We start from the raw sequence: 19,657 nt of genomic DNA, 5'->3' as shown, positions 1-19,657 counted from the left end.
CATCTCCAAAAATAACGCAATCTCACAAGAGCAGGGCTATGTGCATACAGCCTGGGATTAGCCTGTGGCTTGTAAACGCATGTCAGTCTTACCTCTGGCGTCCTCACACCAGATCGGACAGGCATCTATGTTGAAACTTTATTACAAAATTATAAAGCAGAGCTCTGTAACAAAAAATACACAATTGGGTTTGGTCTAACACCCAGGTAAGTCTGAGAAAATCTTAATATAAGCCACTTGAAATAACACATTCACGTCCAAAAGATTTCAACAAATTTATACAATATACATTGAGCACTAATTCCTGTACAGCTTATTCTTTCTAGTTTCGATCCAGCTATTCCAATGTATTATGAACCAGTCAGCTGTTCTATCTTTTAAAACAAGTCACAACTGAAATCTCAGAACAATCAGCAAAAGCCAAGGGATAATGGAAGAATTGGATGTTTCCATGGTAATTAAGACCAAGGATCCATGAGGGGCAGGAGAGAGCATCCAAGGATAAAAATCAAGTTTGCTACGTAGGTTAGATAGTAACTGAAATGGGATCTTAAGAATTCTCAGCCTTTATTTGGTGTAGTAATAAAGATACAAAGTGGGGGGGGGGGGGTGGTGCTTAGGGTTAGGTTGTTTTAACACTTTTTCTTCTAAATGGAAACCTTCACCAAAAGGGATTAGAAGACTTAAAGGCAAGTTCTCCTAGAAGAGTAAATGACATCAGTTCTGATTCTGACTGAGGTTACAAACCAACCATCAGGATATTGTTATGTCTAAGAGGGAAACTGGGAGGTAGGGAGTGGTAAGGCCTCAGCAGAGAAAACAAGTTTTAAGCAGGGAAACAGCCAGCTTCTGCCCTGAAGTTATTGCTGGGTTGTCGCTGAGCTGCTATGTGCAGACCTGTTTCACAGTGAAACTAAGGAGTAGCTGAATTCTTTGTTAAACTGGTAGGCACCATAAACTATAGTATTTACTGTCCAGCAGAAAGATGGTGTCTTTACAGGGAAATCTCCATCCCTCCCCCAGTTCTTACAAAGGCTGTAGCCCAGAATCACACTAGGACTTGGTATAATGTCAAGGTAGGTGGTTTAGTGGTTGATGGAGAGAAAGCATTAAGCATATCCTGTACCAACCAACAGGTGCCCTTACAGGTTTCCCACTGCTTTCCAAAGTCATGATTGCTGCTTCTGGTCTGAGAGATCTCAGCTGCATGGGGTGGGGGTAGGGGTGACTGCCAAAGCCCTCAGCTGTCTGAGGGTTTGCATAGCTCATCCAACGGTAATGGTGGCACACACAGCTCTTCTGATACTGCACAGAATATATGTTTGTGCTTGGCTAAGCTTCTCCAGCAAACCTGAGCTCTTGCAGTGGTGAAGAGACCCTGAGAGGGCTCAAGAACAACACTCACTCATTGCACGGCCCTTCCTAAAGAGCCAAGGGAATGCTTCTTCCTGACCTGCCCCTAAATCAGCAGGCTGAGAAAGGAAATGGGAGTCTACCTGCGGAACAGAGACGTGCAGCTGTCTGCTCGAGGGCTGATGCCTCCGAGTGCTCAGTCTTACATGCTTGTCTGACTGGAGTAGAGTAAGGCCCTTTGCCTAAGTCTCTGTGTCTTCAAGTGAGACCATGTTTAAAACCTCCATGGGCAAGAGCGACCTCTGCTCAGGGGAAATCGTTTAAGGCTGTCCACTGGAGACGTCAAAGCCAAGCAGAGAGCCACTGCTTCCACCCAACGCTTTCCCTTTTCCTCATCAACTGAGGATGGCACAAAGTCAGACCCCAGGAGGAGAAGCAGAGGTGACCCACGTACTGTCACACAGACTGGAATCTCCCAGCAGTCTGAAAGCCAGATGCTTTGCTGACTCCCAAGGTCAGCTCGGGAGAGGGATAGCTTCCCATCCCAGCGTTTAAGGAAGCAACTCTTAATGACTGAAGGTTTTCCAATTGCATTTGCGTTTCATTTCTCACCAGAATTAAGTTTACTGGTCCAAATTTCTGTCCCTGGGAGGATCACTATTGGTCTGGTAAACTACCATCTTTTTGGTCTAAAGAAACAAATGAATTTTAGGTAAGGTATCAAGAGACTTTAGCAAAGGTCAGTTAAAGCACAGAGAGCCACAGAGACCAGAAATGAATCCAGGTGTGCCGGGGAGGAGGAGAGCTGTTCCCACCAGGACTCCTGGTGGGTGAAACCGAGGAACGCCGCTCAGGGGGGTGGGTGGGTGGGCGGGCTACAGGAGGAGGAGTGAGACTGTTTAGGTTTGCAGAGGAAGGGAGGAAGATGTGGTCGAAATTCTGGAAAGTCCTCTCCATCAGTTACCATCGTCACCCCAAGATCACCGAAACAGGGACTGGCCTGTGCGACCTGTACCAGTTTCCACTGGCCTGGGGCTCGGCCAGCCGCACAGTGTACCTCTGAAGCAAGACAGGCATGCCCAGAGATGACACAGCATCTTTGCTCGCCCTGGTCTTGGGAACACTGCGCATTTTCTGGTTAGCTTGCCCGTCTGCAAGCCGCCAACTGTGGGCCCAGACACCTGGAGCTCTGTCCCCGTAAGGCACTGCAGAAGCCGGCACAGGCCCTCAGGATCGGAAGACATGCACGGCCCGGATCACGTACTGCCGGCAGATGGGGCACTCGTTCATGCGCTTGCCGCACTTGGTACAGGTGACCATGTGGCCGCACTCCAGCAGAACACAGTCGATGGGCGAGTCCATGCAGATCCGACACAGGTTCTCCTCCAGGCTGGACGGCACTGCTCCCCCTGGACGCAGAGCAGAAAGGAGAGTAAGGGGCACAGCCCCCCAGACCCACACACTTCCCTCAGGGAGAAGGAAACGTCTCCCTAGGAACTAACTCCACCTGCTTGTTTAATCTGCACCTCCATAGGTTAGGCTATAGATTTGAATAGTCGAGCACTTGTAGATCAAAGACATCCCGGAACATGAGAATAAGGCAAAGGCCTCAAAGCATAGAAAGAAGTAACGTTCAGACAACTGAGGCTGTAATAAGGCCAGGGAGTGCCATGGAGGGACTCGATATTCCCTGAGGCAGAACGTGCTGAAAAGATATAAAACTGGCTGAGAAGAGTTTAGGCATCAATAGAATTGTAATGAACTGCTCATGAAGGATCATGAGACTCCTCTGTAAACATACCCCCAACTGAATAAAGAAAGCCAAGGATTGCAGGGCCCCGACCTGCTTCCCCAGGCTTCCTTGGAGGAGACGCCGTGGTGCCAGAGCCCAGCAGAGACTATGGTTCTGTCTTCTCTGCTTCCCACACACACTTCACCCACACCCCCGTGACTGCTCCTCAGTGCTTTCAGAATTTGTGAGTTTGCTCCTTGTCTCCCCCACTAGAAGACGGGCTCCTAAATTCAACAAATGGAATCAATTTCTATTGAGATAATAATATACTTAGTATCTGCTGTGTGCTCTGAGGGCTGATAGTCGTCTTGAATCCCCAAAACCAGTCCTGAGGTGAAAGTGAACGCGTTAGTCTGACTCTTTGTGACCCCATGGACTATCGCCCGACAGGTTTCTCTGTCAATGGTATATTCTCCAGGCAAGAATACTGGAGCAGGTTGTCACTTCTGCCTCCAGGGGACCTTCCTGACCCAGGGATTGAACCCGTGTCTCCTGCACTGGCAGAGTCTTCACTACTGAGCCACCCGGGAAGCCCCAACAAAAACTATGAAGTAGGTACTCTCATTACTCATTTTATGGGTGAGGCAAGTGAAACCAAAGGGTTAAATAGGTTGCCCAAAGATTCAAATCCAGGTAGGCTGGCTTCTAGGAAAGTGGCCTGAGGGCAGGGGCTGTGAAGACAGTACTAACTGCTCAGCGCACAGTTCTCAACAAGGCTAACTTGGCTTGTGCGAGTGGGAAGACACAGTGGGCATGACCTACATCCGGGGTCAGCTGCAGGAACAGAAAAACCTTCATGTACCCAAACCCAAGCCTTCCCAGCATGTTTAAAATGGCAGCCTGAATCAGGTAGCCATAAACAGGGAACTGGTCTTATAACAGCCACCTCTACGGTCCCACAGGCAGCTCTCATACTCCACTGCTTCTGCACTTTCTTTACCTGTTCCTTGGACTATTCAGAAAGTCAAGAAACACAAGGTGGGCGGGCTGTGAGGCAGTGAAACCTATTTACTCCTGTGAGGAGCTGGTGGCCCTGACAGGGAACATTTGGAAACAACTAAACTATATAAACACCCATATATATAAATAGGAATACCTATATATATAATAGGTATGAGCTATATAATAGCTCAACCATAAATATATAGATGAGCTGGAGTAATTTACAGAATTATTACAGATTACTTCTGTCAAGATTAACAAATTCATTAACTCAGTTGCCAGCATTCTCCCAGGGAATCAGAAAGACCCCAAGTGGATGGCCAAACTTTGGTATCAGGTGAGGGTCTAGAACTCCAAATGCTCAACTCTTGGGAATGTATCAGCCCGAAGACCGTGCCCCATTCTGAGCAATACGGTGAGAGCTCTTCCCCAAGAAAGGATGTTCTCAGAGTAGTGTAGGGGCCTGAAAAGCACTTTAAAACTTTTTCAGAAGACACTCCAAATTTGTCAGTAAAATGGCTGTAAAGCCTTGAGGCTTTCACAAAAAGGCCTAGCATATTTTAGAGTGATTGCAGTCAGATTCCTGCAGTGCGTTCTGGGGGTGCCCAGAGACCTGCGAGTGGTCTTTAACATACAGGCTGGCACATGGCAGCTGAGTGCCACGAAGCACGCTATTCACACAAGGCTCTCAGCTCACCACCCCTGCTTTTCAGTTGGTACCTGAAGCTGATGAACATCCCAAGTGATTTCCCTGAAGGTACACAGAGACCCTCCCACACAGACCAAGATGGAGTGAAAGCTATGGTGCCTGAGCCCCAGGACTATGGGCAATGCACCAGAAGTGCCACCCCTTGGCTTTTGCCGAAGATTTTACAGAGGCTGGCTTCTGAGCTCTGACCACCAGAGGCCTGCAGATCAGGCTGCCCGAGGTGTCCTGCCACTCCACCCTTCGCAGGGACGGGGATGGGAATTTCTAAAGATGCTGAGGAGCCCTGGTTCCCAGTGAACATCCCCCCCAGCACCGCTCCCCCACCGGGATGTGGATATGCTCAGAGTTCTCAGACGGCTAACAGAAGTAAGGGCTGAAGGGGAGGAAGGAGAGAAGAGTGAAGGGCCTCGGCCTGATGCCAAACAGGAACAGCTACGTACCGTTTTGGTCTTCAGCGCTGCACACTGCAAAGGGAAGGAAAGAAGGCGTCTGAATATGTTGATGACAAGGAAAGCCTCCAGCCACCCTGGCTGAGTTCACTTCCGAACTCAGGCTGCTCTCCTGCTGGGAACCAGGCCACCCTCCTCAGACCCTCCACACACGGGAGACTCACCCACAGCCCCTGCTGGGGTGTCTTAGAATAAGGGCTTCCACTGCTTTGCCGTGAACAAAACTGCCAGGCAAGAAGGAGATTACACAAGCTCAGTGTTCTTTTTTCCTACCACATCGGAAGCCGGCGTTAAAGTCAAGAAAGGAGGAACAGTCTGCCCTGGTCGGCCAGGGAGTCTGGGTGCGACTCCCCAGAGGAGCCATCTCCTCGTCCCTCCTTTGGGGAGGTTCTGGGGACCATCCAAAAGGGAAGAGCCTGTGATCAGGTGACCAGGCAGATGTCCCCTAACTCTGATGAATCTGAGCTCCTGGGAGAGGAGAACCTGAATCTGACTTCAACCACTGTGAGCAGGCCAGTCAGCACAACATTGACTTGCAGGAGCCCAATCAGCTGGGGAGCGACTGGGTGAAGTCATTTCAGGAAATGCGGAGTTCTAGACTACACTCGTCTCTCTCCTGCAGGGCTTCTCTGCCTTGATTGGTACAGTCTTCATCTTACCATAAATCAGCAGCACGGTCATAATAGCAAGTTTTTTCTTCCCCAAACTCATTTGACCACAGACCTTGTTTTACTCTGTATCACTGAAAATGATACCATGGCAAATGCTTTGGAAAATGAACAGCCCCGGGGCAGGCAGGACACACAGTGTGCCAGCACCTTGGGTACAGAGTTTGAGCATGGCCAGAGGTAGTGGTGAGTCTGACAGGGCAACATACGGCGGGAAAGGCCATGGACTTAGACCCCGAAATCCTGAGAGCCAGCCTCGGCTCTCCAGTGAAGGGAAGACGCTAACAAGGCCTATTTCACAGGCTGCCCTGCAGAGTAAATACACATACACAATGCCTGACCCCCACCAGGGCCCTCAGCTCCAAAGGACAGTTGTTATTAGAGGACGCAAACGCGCAGGGTGGCTGGCCCCTTCCTCAGCTGAAGCGTGGAAATGGAGCAGGCCGCTGTGGCCTCTAATGTGCAGCAGCAGGCGCCCTGTGGTTCTGTGCCGCCGCCGCCCGCACGGCCGCTCACCCAGGTGCTGGAGGCCCTTCTGGTCCTTGTACAGCCGCGTCACCCTCTCCATCAGTTCCCACTTCTCACAGCAGCCCTTGTAGTTGACGAAGTTGCGAGCCAGGATCTCCTTGAGCTGTCGCACGGTGAGACCTTCGATGTCCTCCAGGTCGGTCAGGTCAGACAGAGAGGCCCTCCGGCCTGGGACAAAGCTGTCCTCTGAGTCGACGGACTGCGAAGGCCAAGATGGGATGGGTGGGCTCCACTCCCCCGCCCCCGCCCCCGCCCCGGCTCTCGCTCCCAGGACCCCAGAGCTCTCAAAACCCTGTGCTTTTGGTGACTGGCCTCAAGGGAAGCAGGAATGGGGGCACATGGAGGATTACGTGGCCCCGGCTCTACATCGCAAGACAGACCTCCGTCTCTTCCTGACCCAAGGGCTGTGCTCAGGCCCAGAGGGCCACAGCCCCACCCCCAGTGGCCAGGCGGGAGGAGCAGCACCAGCTAAGGCAGGGGGTTTTGGATCCCGATTGCTCTACTGACTGATGCTGAGCAGCACCGGGCACGATGCTCACCTCTCTGGGCCCGTGTGCCCCAGGCTTCCCATGGAGATTAAACGAGGCAGCACAAGAGACTACCGTGCGTGGTCCGGGTCTTTCTCCCCCGGAGAGAGTTCTGCTTTCCCACAGAAGAAGCCTGCTTCCCGCGCAAGCATCCTCTCTGCACACTGGAGACCACAGCTCTGCGGCCCCACGGCAGTGCCCTGAACTCCCTCTCATCTTTCCTCCTGATTATCTGACCTCCTTCTCCTGACAATGGCCACTGTGTGCTGGAAGCAGAGGAAAAGAACAAGACTGGCACAGCGGCACCAGGAGCCTGCCCTCTGGCTGCTCTCCAAGTCAGCAGACTGGAAACCAACGGGCTGTGCCGCTCCGCAGCCTCCACTGGGACACGGACGGCTCCTGAGGTTCACCTGAACACTCACACTAAACGCCACCCCCGCAGACAGGACTTCGGGACTGTCATCACAGCCGGCTCCTCCCCTCTCCCCCGTGAGGCTGCCCAGAGGGTCCTGACAAGAACAGCAGTGAGAGCAAAGGCAGACACACAGACCCACAGGGCCCACCTGGGTCTCGTCCTCAGCAGGGGCTCTGGCTGTGCGCTCCAGGTAGATGGGCTCCTCTTGGTCCTGAGACACATGGCCATTGGCCTGTGGGGAGAGAAAGATGCCATTACATCCGCAGAGCTATCCCAGGGACGGCATGGGGCTCTTGCCAGCTCACGCCATATCCAAATGCATTCCCATCTCCCCGGGAACCTGGAGTCTTGCATAACAGCATTACAGAAGCCTGACTCTGTCAGGCAGGGAAGCGACATGCATACATTTCAACTCTAGCCAGGATGGCATTAACTACCACTCACCGTCAGTGTCGGCTCAGCTTGCACATTCCCGAGTGGAAGGAAGATCCCACGGCTGCTCCTCTGCCGGACCGCCGTCAAGTCCGTTCCCGACACTGACGCCACAATGCCAGCCCTACAACTTCCACCCACCATCCCTGGTTTTGCACCCAGACCCGTGTCAACTCTTTTCTCCCCAACTGTTCAAACTATGTCTTCGCTTCTGCCAAACGAAATCTCCCCGGCTTCCTCATCAGGCCCAGATGAGATCAGTTTCCAGACCCTCACCACCCCACCCCTCTCTCTTCTGGTTAGTCACTCCTCTCATTAGAAATTCTAGAAATATGCTCCAACCAGTAGGGCAGACTATTACTAAGAGCTGTCTTGAAACCCAGTCAAAAATTATTTTAAGGCATCAAATAGTCTATTAGCCTGAGACTATATAAGACTAATGCCTATGCTTAAGAAGTTTCATTCGGCTTAGAATTCTAACCTCTCAAAAGGTTTCCTCTGGGTATTCCTTCAGGTTTTGCCAGAGTAGTCACAACTGGGACCCACCTAATCCCAGCACCACTGAAGCCACAAATCCCTTCCTAGATCCTCTCCACCCACTGCTCCCAAACAGGCGAAGGGTCTAGTGTGAGCCCAGAGCAAAGAGGTGTCCAAGCTCACAGGCCTTTTCCACTGGACTCTTCAGAGAACCAGCAAAGGGACAGCCTGGGAAACCAGTCACTCACTGCCCCCCGCTGCTCACCTCAGATTAGAATGCCTAATATGGAGCTAATTAAGAAAAGACACGCAACCACACAGAAATGAAGAGTAGAAATAACAACCGTCACCAAAAATGCCAAGTGACGATAAGCTCCTGTACGCAGCACATGCGGGCAGAGATGCTTCCCAGACAACGTCCAGTTTTCTCTTAGCTTTACATCAGTGTGGTACCCACTGTCCTCCTCATATCACCTTGGAGTTACAAGAAGCCATTCGGAGCCTAACCTTTTCCTAAGTAGACAGTTTCTATTATGTCTTCTCTTTGCCACAAAAGAGAAACTCGATCTCGTGCTGCAAAGTATGCTCCTGTCTTTTCAGCGTGTCCACTGGCTGAACCCAAATCTACAGTGAGTGTCTGTCCACAGTTAGCTTTATTCCATGCGCTTCCTTCACTAACAACTACCGCCAGGGCGTTACAGGCACAGGAAAGGGCCCTGGTGAGGCGAGCGCTACCAGCAGACACACAGCCTTCATGCCGCTAGCTGCGGAATCGTCAGGCAGCCCTGCACGAGCTCCTGCGCTTGCCCTGTTTTTCTGGCTGGCAAAACGTGGGCCTCACCAGAATAGGGAGAAGCTGACCTGAAGGCCTTCTGGAAACATCAGAGGAGAAGCACCCAATGAGCCCTGGTACACGGTGTGACCTATGCGTGCAGTCTGCAAACTTCTGATTAATGAAAGGAATCCACCTGAAGGTTCTTTCAGGGGAAAAAAAAATTCCCTCGAGGCACTCTCCTGGCTCCCCATAAACATAGAGAAAACCCTGGACCAAGCAAAGGGAGGAAGTCATGGCAGGCGGCCCAGCCTGTCCAGCAGACAGAGCAGAGCCGAGGGAGAATGAAGCCCCAGAGTGCGCTGGGGAGAAGGCCAGCTCAGGCCGACGAGGGAGCTGCATGCATGTCCTGCAGGTGAAGCTTGCAATCACAGCAGCCTTTATGGCTCAGTGCTCGTCAGAGCTGAATCAGGGGCCCTGTTCCGGCAGAGGCGGGGACCAGAACAGGAGACAGTAGCCCTCCACGTCCTGTGCAGGAGACAACTACACTGGCGCATGCTGGCTCTGGGGGGCTCAAAGCCCTTCAGACGTGGGGTCACGCCGCCAGTCAGTCCTCCCCACATCCTGGCAGGAGCCAAAGTGGTCTGGATTACTAACCTCATCGCCTTGTTAAAGGCTCAAACCTCCCACAAGTGACCCGAGAGTCAGTGCCCAACTGGATGTGGAAACTGGATCAGTTCAGTTGAGTTGCGCAGTCGTGTCCAACTCTTTGCAACCCCATGAATCCCAGCACGCCAGGCCTCCCTGTCCATCACCAACTCCGGTAGTTCACTCAGACTCACGTCCATCAAGTCCGTGATGCCATCCAGCCATCTCATCCTCTGTCGTCCCCTTCTCCTCCTGCCCCCAATCCCTCCCAGCATCAGAGTCTTTTCCAATGAGTCAACTCTTCACATGAGGTGGCCAAAGTACTGGAGTTTCATCTTTAGCATCATTCCTTCCAAAGAGCACCCAGGGCTGATCTCCTTCAGAATGGACTGGTTGGATCTCCTTGCAGTCCAAGGGACTCTCAAGAGTCTTCTCCAACACCACAGTTCAAAAGCATTAATTCTTCGGCACTCAGCTTTCTTCACAGTCCAACTCTCACATCCATACATGACCACTGGGAAAACCATAGCCTTGACTAGACGGACCTTTGTTGGCAAAATAATGTCTCTGCTTTTCAATATGCTATCTAGGTTGGTCATAACTTTCCTTCCAAGGAGTAAGCGTATTTTAATTTCATGGCTGCAGTCACCATCTGCAGTGATTTTGGAACCCAAAAAGATAGTCTGACACTGTTTCCACTGTTTCCCCATCTATTTCCCATGAAGTGATGGGACCAGATGCCATGATCTTCATTTTCTGAATGTTGAGCTTTAAGCCAACTTTTTCACTCTCCACTTTTACTTTAATCAAGAGGCTTTTTAGTTCCTCTTCACTTTCTGCATAAGGGTGGTGTCATCTGCATATCTGAGGTTATTGATATTTCTCCCAGCGATCTTGATTCCAGCTTGTGCTTCTTCCAGCCCAGTGTTTCTCATGATGTACTCTGCATATAAGTTAAATAAGCAGGGTGACAATATACAGCCTCAACATACTCCTTTTCCTATTTGGAACCAGTCTCTTGTTCCAAGTCCAGTTCTAACTGTTGCTTCCTGACCTGCATACAGGTTTCTCAATAGGAGGTCAGGTGGTCTAGTATTCCCATCTCTTGAAGAATTTTCCAGTTTATTGTGATCCACACAGTCAAAGGCTTTGGCATAGTCAATAAAGCAGAAATAGATGTTTTTCTGGAACTCTCTTGCTTTTTCCATGATCCAGCGGATGTTGGCAATTTGATCTCTGATTCTTCTGCCTTTTCTAAAACCAGCTTGAACATCTGGAAGTTCAGGATTCACGTATTGCTGAAGCCTGGCTTGGAGAATTTTGAGCATTACTTTACTAGCGTGTGAGATGAGTGCAATTGTGCGGTAGTTTGAACATTCTCTGAAAGGCATTGCCTTTCTTTGGGATTGGAATGAAAGCTGACCTTTTCCAGTCCTGTGGCCACTGTTGAGTTTTCCAAATTTGCTGGCATATTGAGTGCAGAACTTTCACAGCATTATCTTCCAGGATTTGAAATAGCTCAACTGGAATTCCATCCCCTCCACTAGCTTTGTTCATAGTGATGCTTTCTAAGGCCCACTTGACTTCGCATCCCAGGATGTCTGGCTCTAGGTAAGTGATCACACCATCGTGATTATCTTGGTCGTGAAGATCTTTTTTGTACAGTTCTTCTGTGTATTCCTGCCACCTCTTCTTAATATCTTCTGCTTCTGTTAGGTCCATACCATTTCTGTCTTTTATCAACCCCATATTTGCATGAAATGTTCCCTTGGTATCTCTAATTTTCTTGACGAGATCTCTAGTCTTTCCCACTCTGTTGTTTTTCTCTATTTCTTTGCATTGGTCGCTGAGGAAGTCTTTCTTATCTCTTCTTGCTATTCTTTGAAACTCTGCATTCAGATGCTTATATCTTTCCTTTTCTCCTTTGCTTTTTGCTTCCCTTCTTTTCACAGCTATTTGTAAGGCCTCCCCAGACAGCCATTTTGCTTTTTTGCATTTCTTTTCCATGGGGATGGTCTTGATCCCTGTCTCCTGTACAATGTCATGAACCTCATGCCATAGTTCATCAGGCACTCTATCAGATCTAGTTCCTTAAATCTAAATCTCACTTTCACTGTATAATCATAAGGGATTTGATTTAGGTCATATCTGAATGGTCTAGTGGTTTTCCCTACTTTCTTCAATTTAAGTCTGAATTTGGCAATAAGGACTTCATGATCTGAGCCACAGTCAGCTCCTGGTCTTGTTTTTGTTGACTGTATAGAGCTTCTCCATCTTTGCCTGCAAAGAATATAATCAATCTGATTTCAGTGTTGACCATCTGGTGATGTCCATGTATAGAGTCTTCTCTTGTGTTGTTGGAAGAGGGTGTTTGCTATGACCAGTGCATTTTCTTGGCAAAACTCTATTAGTCTTTGCCCTGTTTCATTCCGTATTCCAAGGGCAAATTTGCCTGTTAGTCCAGGTGTTTCTTGACTTCCTACTTTTGCATTCCAGTCCCCTATAATGAAAAGGACATTTTTTTTGGGTGTTAGTTCTAAAAGGTCTTGTAGGTCTTCATAGAACTGTTCAACTTCAGCTTCTTCAGCGTTACTGGTTGGGGCATAGACTTGGATTACTGTGATATTGGTTTGCCTTGGAAACGAACAGAGATCATTCTGTCATTTTTGAGATTGCATCCAAGTACTGCATTTCGGACTCTCTCCTTGACCATGATGGCTACTCCATTTCTTCTAAGGGATTCTTGCCCACAGTAGTAGATAATGGTCATCTGAGTTAAATTCACCCATTCCAGTCCATTTGAGTTTGCTGATTCCTAGAATGTTGATGTTCACTCTTGCCATCTCCTGTTTGACCACTTCCAATTTGCCTTGATTCATGGACCTAACATTCCAGGTTCCTATGCAGTATTGCTCTTTACAGCATTGGACCTTGCTTCTACCACCAGTCACGTCCACAGCTGGGTATTGTTTTTGCTTTGGCTCCATCCCTTCATTCTTTCTGGAGTTATTTCTCCACTGATCTCCAGAAGCATATTGGGCACCTACTGACCTGGGGAGTTCCTCTTTCAGTATCCTATCATTTTGCCTTTTCATACTGTTCATGGGGTTCTCAAGGCAAGAATACTGAAGTGGTCTGCCATTCCCTTCTCCAGTGGACCGCATTCTGTCAGCCCTCTCTAGGTCCTAATCCTCCCACTGTTCCCCAAGTCAGGTGAGTAAAAGGCTCACTGAGGCACTGAAGTGTAGCTACAGGACGTCAGCATGCCCCGGTGATGACAGTGATCCTGGCACTTCGGAGGTGGTTAATACGTGCTCACTGAATAAACAAACGCATGGAAAAATAGTGCCTAGAGACCCAGCACCTGGGAGCCAGAGGCTGCCGCTTCCTCCCCCAACCCTTTCCTCTCCCCACCATGAGCACCTAGTCTGCAGAGCTGGCCCACGTCCTGTCAGTCCTAACCTTACAGGGTGCCCTGGGGCCACACACACACAGCTTCCAGCTACTTCCCATCCTCTGTCCAGTGCCTCTCCCACTGGAGGCGGGGGACCACTTCCCCCGTCCCCACCCCAGGCCTCTGGCTGAAGCCTCCTGCCTTGCTGGTGCTGGGTCCTCCCCCGCTCTCCACCAAGTGTGTGGGTGTTTGCTTCCTATCTTACAACTTGACACTAGTCTTGCTGTCTGACACCCTATCCTTTACTCTTTCACCCCCCTCAACCCTCTCTCCTCAGTGATAATAACGATGCTGTTTAGTCACTAAGTCGTGTCTGACTCTTTACAACCGTATGGACTGTAGCCCACCAGGCTCCTCTATCCATGGAATTCTCCAGGAAATACTGGGGTGGGTTGCTATTTCTTTCTCCAGGGGATCTTCCTGACACAGGGACAGAACCCAAGTCTCCTGCATTGGTGGGTGGATTATTTACCACTGAGCCACCTGGGAAGCCTGAGGTCCACTGGCATCACTCTAATCCAACAGCTGGTTTCCACATCTACCTTCCCCCTCAGAAGGGCTTTCTCAGTGTAGAAGCAACATAATCCTCGATTCTGTGCCTCCCGTGCCTGGTTCATAATTCAGTCCATGTGCTGCCCTGCGCCTTCCATCCCCAGGCCCTGCTGGGATGCTGATAAGGCCGCCTACTGTTCAATAGCCCTGCAAGCACACCCTAGCCCAGCCAGCACGGGCAGGAGCTGCCGTGCCCGTGTCTCGGTCACAGTGTTTTCCTCCTCTGTCTCGCCTCCACATACTCTTTTTTTGGCCTCACCACGCAGCACGCAGAATTTCCCCAACCAAGGATCAAACCTGTGCCCCCTGCCCTGGAAGCTCGGACTCATAACTGCTGGACCACCAGGGAAGTCCTACGTGGTCCTTTTTCTCCCTGGTGCCTTGTGACTATCACTGAGGCACCGAGTTCCCCATCGGCCCAAGAAGACCATGGGGTGAGAAAGCAGGAGGGTAATTTGATCAGAACCAAATGTGGAGACCCAACAGTGAATTTTCTCAAAATGTTTCTAGAACAACCAATTTTTTAAAACTCCCTAACTGGGATAGGAACCTATTACAAAGACAGAAAAATACAAAAACCCAGTACCGTGCATCCGTTTCTCTAAGAAAAGCCCAAACGTGAGTCTGAAGTCCAGAAAACGCCCTCCGTCGGTGGGAGGCAGAAAGGCATCCAGTCACCCGCGCACTGAGCCCCTCTCCCGCGGCGCGGAGGGAGAGGAACTGGAACCTGCCCTGGAGAGAGGGGAGGCCGCACTGGCCGTACCTGCTGCCGGCCCTGCGCCTGGCCGGGGGGTGCAGACTGGAGGCCGGGTGAGGTAGGCGGCACGGTGCTGGTGTGGGGCCGGGCGAGGAAGGCCTGCTGCTCCGGGAAGTCGGGGCCCAAGTGGGGCGCCTGAGTCCTGCCCTCCTGGGAGATGACGGGCTGCTGGCCGAGCACCAGGGACACCAGCTCCTCCTTCTCCCGGCACATGTCGGTAGAGATGTCGTGGAGGCTGAGATAGTCCCTCAGGTCCTTCACCTTCATCTTCATGAGCTCCTCCCGCCGGAAGTCCGTGGCACGGAAGCGCTGGCAGAGAAGGCAGAGGCGGGGCCCGGCCCCCACTTGGCTGGAACAGCTGGTACAGAAGTTCTTCTTACAGTCCAAGCAGGTCTGCTGCTTAAGAGCGAGAGGCAGAGGAAACCACGTCAGACCGCGAGGACAAGACAGAGCGTGACAAGGGCTGGGCACGACCGCCCCTGTGACTCGGCCTTTCACCGAGCTCCTGCCCTACCCAGGGGTCGGGCCGCCGGGCAGAGTTTAGGGTCAGAGCCCCGCGGAGGCAGCAGGGCCCCCGCGGGTCTCCGGCAGCCAGAGGCAGGGCGCCACGGGCAGGACTCCACTGGCGGCTCACACCACTCATGCTACTCACCGGTAGAGAAACAGAGGCTGTTAACTGAGAGTAACAGCTTTAGGATAAGAAAAGCCCCGCCTTTACGAAGTCTCCCTCCCCCATTTCTTGTGGTGTCACCTTGGGGCTGTAACTTGGCCTCTCTGGCCCTCAGTTTCCTCATCTGTAAGGTAGTGGGTGATGAAAGCAACTACTTCATAGGACTGTTGTAAAGTTAAGAGATAAGGCACTTAGCATATCCCACACGTGAGTCTTCCATAAGTGTTTAGTGTTTTAATTATTATTTCTAGGAAATACAAGCCAATGAGAGAGTCAAGATTCAAATCAGTATCGTGGAGCAACTCCCCTTCAATAATTGTATTTTGTTCTATACTTCTCAATACTGTACAATTATAATCTTTGATAATTACTACTCCAAAAATATATATATTATTAAATGACTGAGGGGCTACTATGTGCCAGAGCTGGACTTAGCTTATCATTCAGTTCTCAAAGCGACCCTCAAAGCAGGTATTTTCCTGCCTCCCTGCTTCCAGGACAGAGCATCCGCGGCCTGGAGAGAGGAAGGCGGATCCTGAGGGGCAGGCAGGGAGCAGTGGGTCTGGGGTCCACACCTGAGGCGGTCTGGGTTTGCTGCTCACGCTCATGCTCTTTCCACCAGGCCACGGGACTGACTCAGCCCCACGCCAGCCCCCAGCCGTGCTAAGTCAAGGGCCTGGCTCTCCCTCTCGGAGCTCCCGGCCCAGGGCTCCGTCTGCAGACGCTGGGGCCCAGGCCCCCACCCTGCCCCGGGAAGGCCCACTCCAAGTGCTGGGAGCGCGGGGCTGCGGAGAGCAAACCCAAGACAAATACTTAGTCAACGACAGGAGGCCCTCCGGACACGAGGGGGGAGCTCTCGTCTGTGGAAGTACAGGGTGTCTCGGGCGGCTGACGAGAGGGCCGGGCAGACGAGCTGGCACTGCCTGGCAGCAGCTACTCCCGGGATTGCGAACAACACAGGGCACAAGGGCGTGCTCAGCCCCCAGGAGGCAGCTCCTGGCCCCTCGGCCCGGAGGCTGAGCGAGCGCAGGGACATCTGATGAGCCCTATTCCAGCCACGAGCGGGCCACACACCACCACAGGGGTGAGCCCTGAGCCCCCAGCGCTGGTCCTGGAGGGGTGCTCACTAATCCTTTAGAAAAATTAACAACTTTTCATCCTGGGGTGACTTCAGCATTAACCTAAATCTTTCTTCCCCCTCTTTTCTAAGTATAGAAAGCTGTTCAAGCAAACAAGAATGCCCAGGAGACTCAGATTCCCAGAGTCGAAATCACAGCCCCTTTGGTGTGGTGCTGAAGGAGAAGTCTGCAGAGCGGAGGGGGTTATATTTAGTCTTTTCTAAGTGTCATTCGGAGAAGGCAATGGCACCCCACTCCAGTATTGGAGAATCCCATGGACGGAGGAGCCTGGTAGGCTGCAGTCCATGGGGTCGCTAAGAGTCGGACACAACTGAGCGACTTCACTTCCACTTTTCACTTTCATGCATTGGAGAAGGAAATGGCAACCCGCTCCAGTGTTCTTGCCTGGAAAATCCCAGGGACAGTGGAGCCTGATGGGCTGCCATCTGTGGGGTCACACAGAGTCGGACACGACTGAAGCGACTTAGTAGCAAGTGTCATTCGAGCAGTAAAGGGAAGCGAACATAACGCTGTGACTGCTGACACTTGGAAGGACACATGTCAAGCTCCCTCACTCTCCACACAGTGATAACCACACAGTACAATGTTCACACGGCTGCACACGCTTTAGAACAGTTCTGGGACCAGACGCCACTCAGATGGAAAGGAGATGTTTTGGGGTATTTGGGGGGTTTGGTCACATCTAAAGCTTTTCTAGTGGGTGATGAGATGTGTTTAGGATGATACAGTGAAATTACAAGGCTTCCATGTCATAAAGCTGTAGGTCCTGACGTGGAACATTGCTTACATCGGTACAGTTTTGACAAGACCTAGCTTGACACAACTGAACAGCCCTGAGCTGCTCCATCAGCCAGATCTAAACAACAGCCTTCTACGGTGTACAGTGTACTGGATACCAGATCAGAAAGCAAAGACAGCAACCCACCCGGCTCCTCTGCACCCCCCAGGGGCTCTGAAGTCCCGGCATCTGAAACACACCCGACAGGAAGCAGTAAGCCAGTGCTCGCTTGAGGCTAAAACCCCAATTTGAAGAGTCAGGAGAGAACAAAGGAGAAGGAAAAGGCAGCTGTCAACAAACGCTGGCAGAACAAGTAAAGGAAACACCTAAGTATAAATTCCAGCAAATGGCACACTGAGTAGCAAGGTGGCAAGAAAGATGACCTAGGGGAGCCCGGGTGCCCGCAGAGACACCCAGAGCACGGGGGGCCAGCACGGGTGCCGGCGTGTGGCTCCCCCTGCCACCCCACCCTTCCTCTGCTACCCCCCACCCCAGCCCCGTTCCCTGGCACAGGCCAGGCCGACGTTCTCAGCCCTCCTCCTGCCGTCCTGCCCAGAGGCAGCCCCTCCTGGGAGGGAAAGGGCAGCAGGGACATGCTAGGATTAAGTCCTGGCTGGCTGCGTCCCCGCTGGGGGAACTTGTGCACAACAGACAGCTTCCCAGAGCATCAGATGCTCATCTGCAAAGTCGGGTGCTCAGGACTGCTCAGTGGCCAAGAATCTGCCTGCCGATGCCAGAGACACAGGTTCGATCCCTGGTCCAGGGAGATCCCACGTGCCGCGGAACCACTAAGCCTGTGTGCCTACACGTACTGAGCCTGCGCTCTAGAGCCAGGGAGCCGCAGCCAACCCTCAGGCCCTAGAGCCCGAGGTCCACAAGAGGAGCCACGCCATGAGCAGCCGTGCACCGCAACTAGGGAAAAGCCCTCGCAGCAGCGCAGACCCAGCACAGCCCCAAATAATAAATACACAAGTAAACTAAAAGTCGGATGCTCAGCCTACCTCGAAGGACTACTCAGGTACTGCATGAGCTAATGCACGGCGAACCTCAGCATGAGGTAGGCACCCCACACATTAACAGTCACCTCTAGTTCCCTTCCCCTTGGGCCAAGACCGAGGAGCCACCCCCTCTTTCTACTCTGAGACTTGATTATCTCTTCCATGTCTAAAAACACAACCTTCCTGCCAGGCCACCCTATCCTCCCCTTTCTCCAGTTGGTCAACTAAAGAGGCTAGGCGCCAAACCCCCTCCAAAACCGTCAGGGCTGCATGCAGGTATCACCAGCACAGACAGGATATATCGCTTCCAGCCAGTCCTGTCCTGCAATTTCCGAAACTGGAAGCTCCAGGAAGCCAGGGCTCCATATTTTTCACATCCTCTCTTATAAAGTCCTTAGTGCTCACTGGGCTTTGTACCAGTGAGCATTCAGCAAATACTGACCACAATGAAGAAGGAAAAAGAGACAGGAGGATCCATGTCATCATTTCAATTCAACCACTTCAAGAAAAGACATTTTGAAAGCTTGCAGCTGTTAAATGCCAAACCCTTGAGATAAGATGCCAATCCACTTAAGCATGAAATTACAAGTGCAAAACTCTCGTAGGAGAAAACATCCTTAACATTCACAGAATTCACTGTGAATTACACAAAATTAATTCGTCCCCTCGTGGCAAGCAAATATTGTACCAATAACCATCTTTTATCTTCCAAATGGAACTTTGTTTCCCCCTACAGAAGCTCTTCTTGGGACTTGCCTGTTGGTCCAGAGGTTGAGAATCTGCCTGCCAATGCAGGAGACACAGGTTCGATCCCTGCTCCAGGAAGATTCCACATGCAGCGAAGCATCTACTGAGCCCATGTGCTGTCAACTACTGAGCCTGCACTCTAGAGTCTGTGCTCCGCAACAAGAGGAGCCCGAGCAAGGCAACTAGGGTAGGTAGCCCCCACTCACCGCAACTAAAGAAAGCCCAATCGCAGCAACAAAGAACCAGCACAACTAAAAATAAACAATTTTTTTTAAAAGTTCTTCTTCTTGGTACAGAAGCTTTCTTCCCGCCTCCTCACACAGCTGCGCCTTTGCCCTCATCTCCCTGTCAGCCTTCGAGCTCCCTACTGTGGAGGGATGACTCTCTTCGTCTTTACCTTTCCAGCCCAGGCAACGCCTAACACACACTGAATAATCTATTTTTCACTAAATAAGAAAAAAATTACTTTATTTTTTAATTTTGGCCATGCCAGGCAGCTTGCAGAATCTTAGTTCACCCACTTGGGCTCGAACCCACACCCCCTGCAGTGGAAGCGCAAAGTCTTAACTGCTAAGCCACCAGAGAAGTCCCTGGAGTTCCTTATTTTACTCAGTGTCACGCCTTATTTTAGTCAGACTGATACCCTGCCTTCTTCAGTTTGACCTTCTCCTCCTCCATTTCATCCGTCTTCGTCAGTCGTGTGCCCTTGTATCTTAGTAGCTAAAGTGCCTTTTGTGTCCGAGTCTCTTCTTTCTCATCTGTAAAATGGGTTGACAGCCACTCCTTCACAGGGTTCTGGCACAAAGAGCTGGTCACCAGATCGAAGCTGCCTGGACCGGTCTCGGCCTCC

General features: G+C 51.2%; 1 protein-coding gene across 2 annotated transcripts in view; it reads right to left on the bottom strand.

Moving 5' to 3' along the window:
- Positions 1 to 124: 124 nt before the first annotated feature.
- The window catches only part of RFFL (ring finger and FYVE like domain containing E3 ubiquitin protein ligase), a 77,416-nt gene continuing 57,883 nt past the window's right edge, over positions 125 to 19,657 (bottom strand). Inside the window, exons 3-7 of one of the 2 annotated variants that reach the window (XM_027518849.1) lie at positions 14,482 to 14,874; positions 7,532 to 7,615; positions 6,430 to 6,640; positions 5,237 to 5,260; positions 125 to 2,762 (exon numbers count right to left, since the gene is read on the bottom strand). In XM_027518849.1, coding sequence (XP_027374650.1) covers positions 2,581 to 2,762; positions 5,237 to 5,260; positions 6,430 to 6,640; positions 7,532 to 7,615; positions 14,482 to 14,874 — 894 coding nt within the window. In that variant the 3' untranslated portion in view covers positions 125 to 2,580. The remainder of the gene's footprint in view (positions 2,763 to 5,236; positions 5,261 to 6,429; positions 6,641 to 7,531; positions 7,616 to 14,481; positions 14,875 to 19,657) is intronic. The other variant, XM_027518850.1, reaches the window with a different exon arrangement.

The sequence above is a fragment of the Bos indicus x Bos taurus genome, chromosome 19 (assembly GCF_003369695.1).
Source record: "Bos indicus x Bos taurus breed Angus x Brahman F1 hybrid chromosome 19, Bos_hybrid_MaternalHap_v2.0, whole genome shotgun sequence".
Lineage (NCBI taxonomy): Eukaryota > Metazoa > Chordata > Mammalia > Artiodactyla > Bovidae > Bos > Bos indicus x Bos taurus.
The sequence above is the reverse complement of the archived record's forward strand: the minus strand, read 5'-3'. Positions and strand labels throughout refer to the sequence as shown.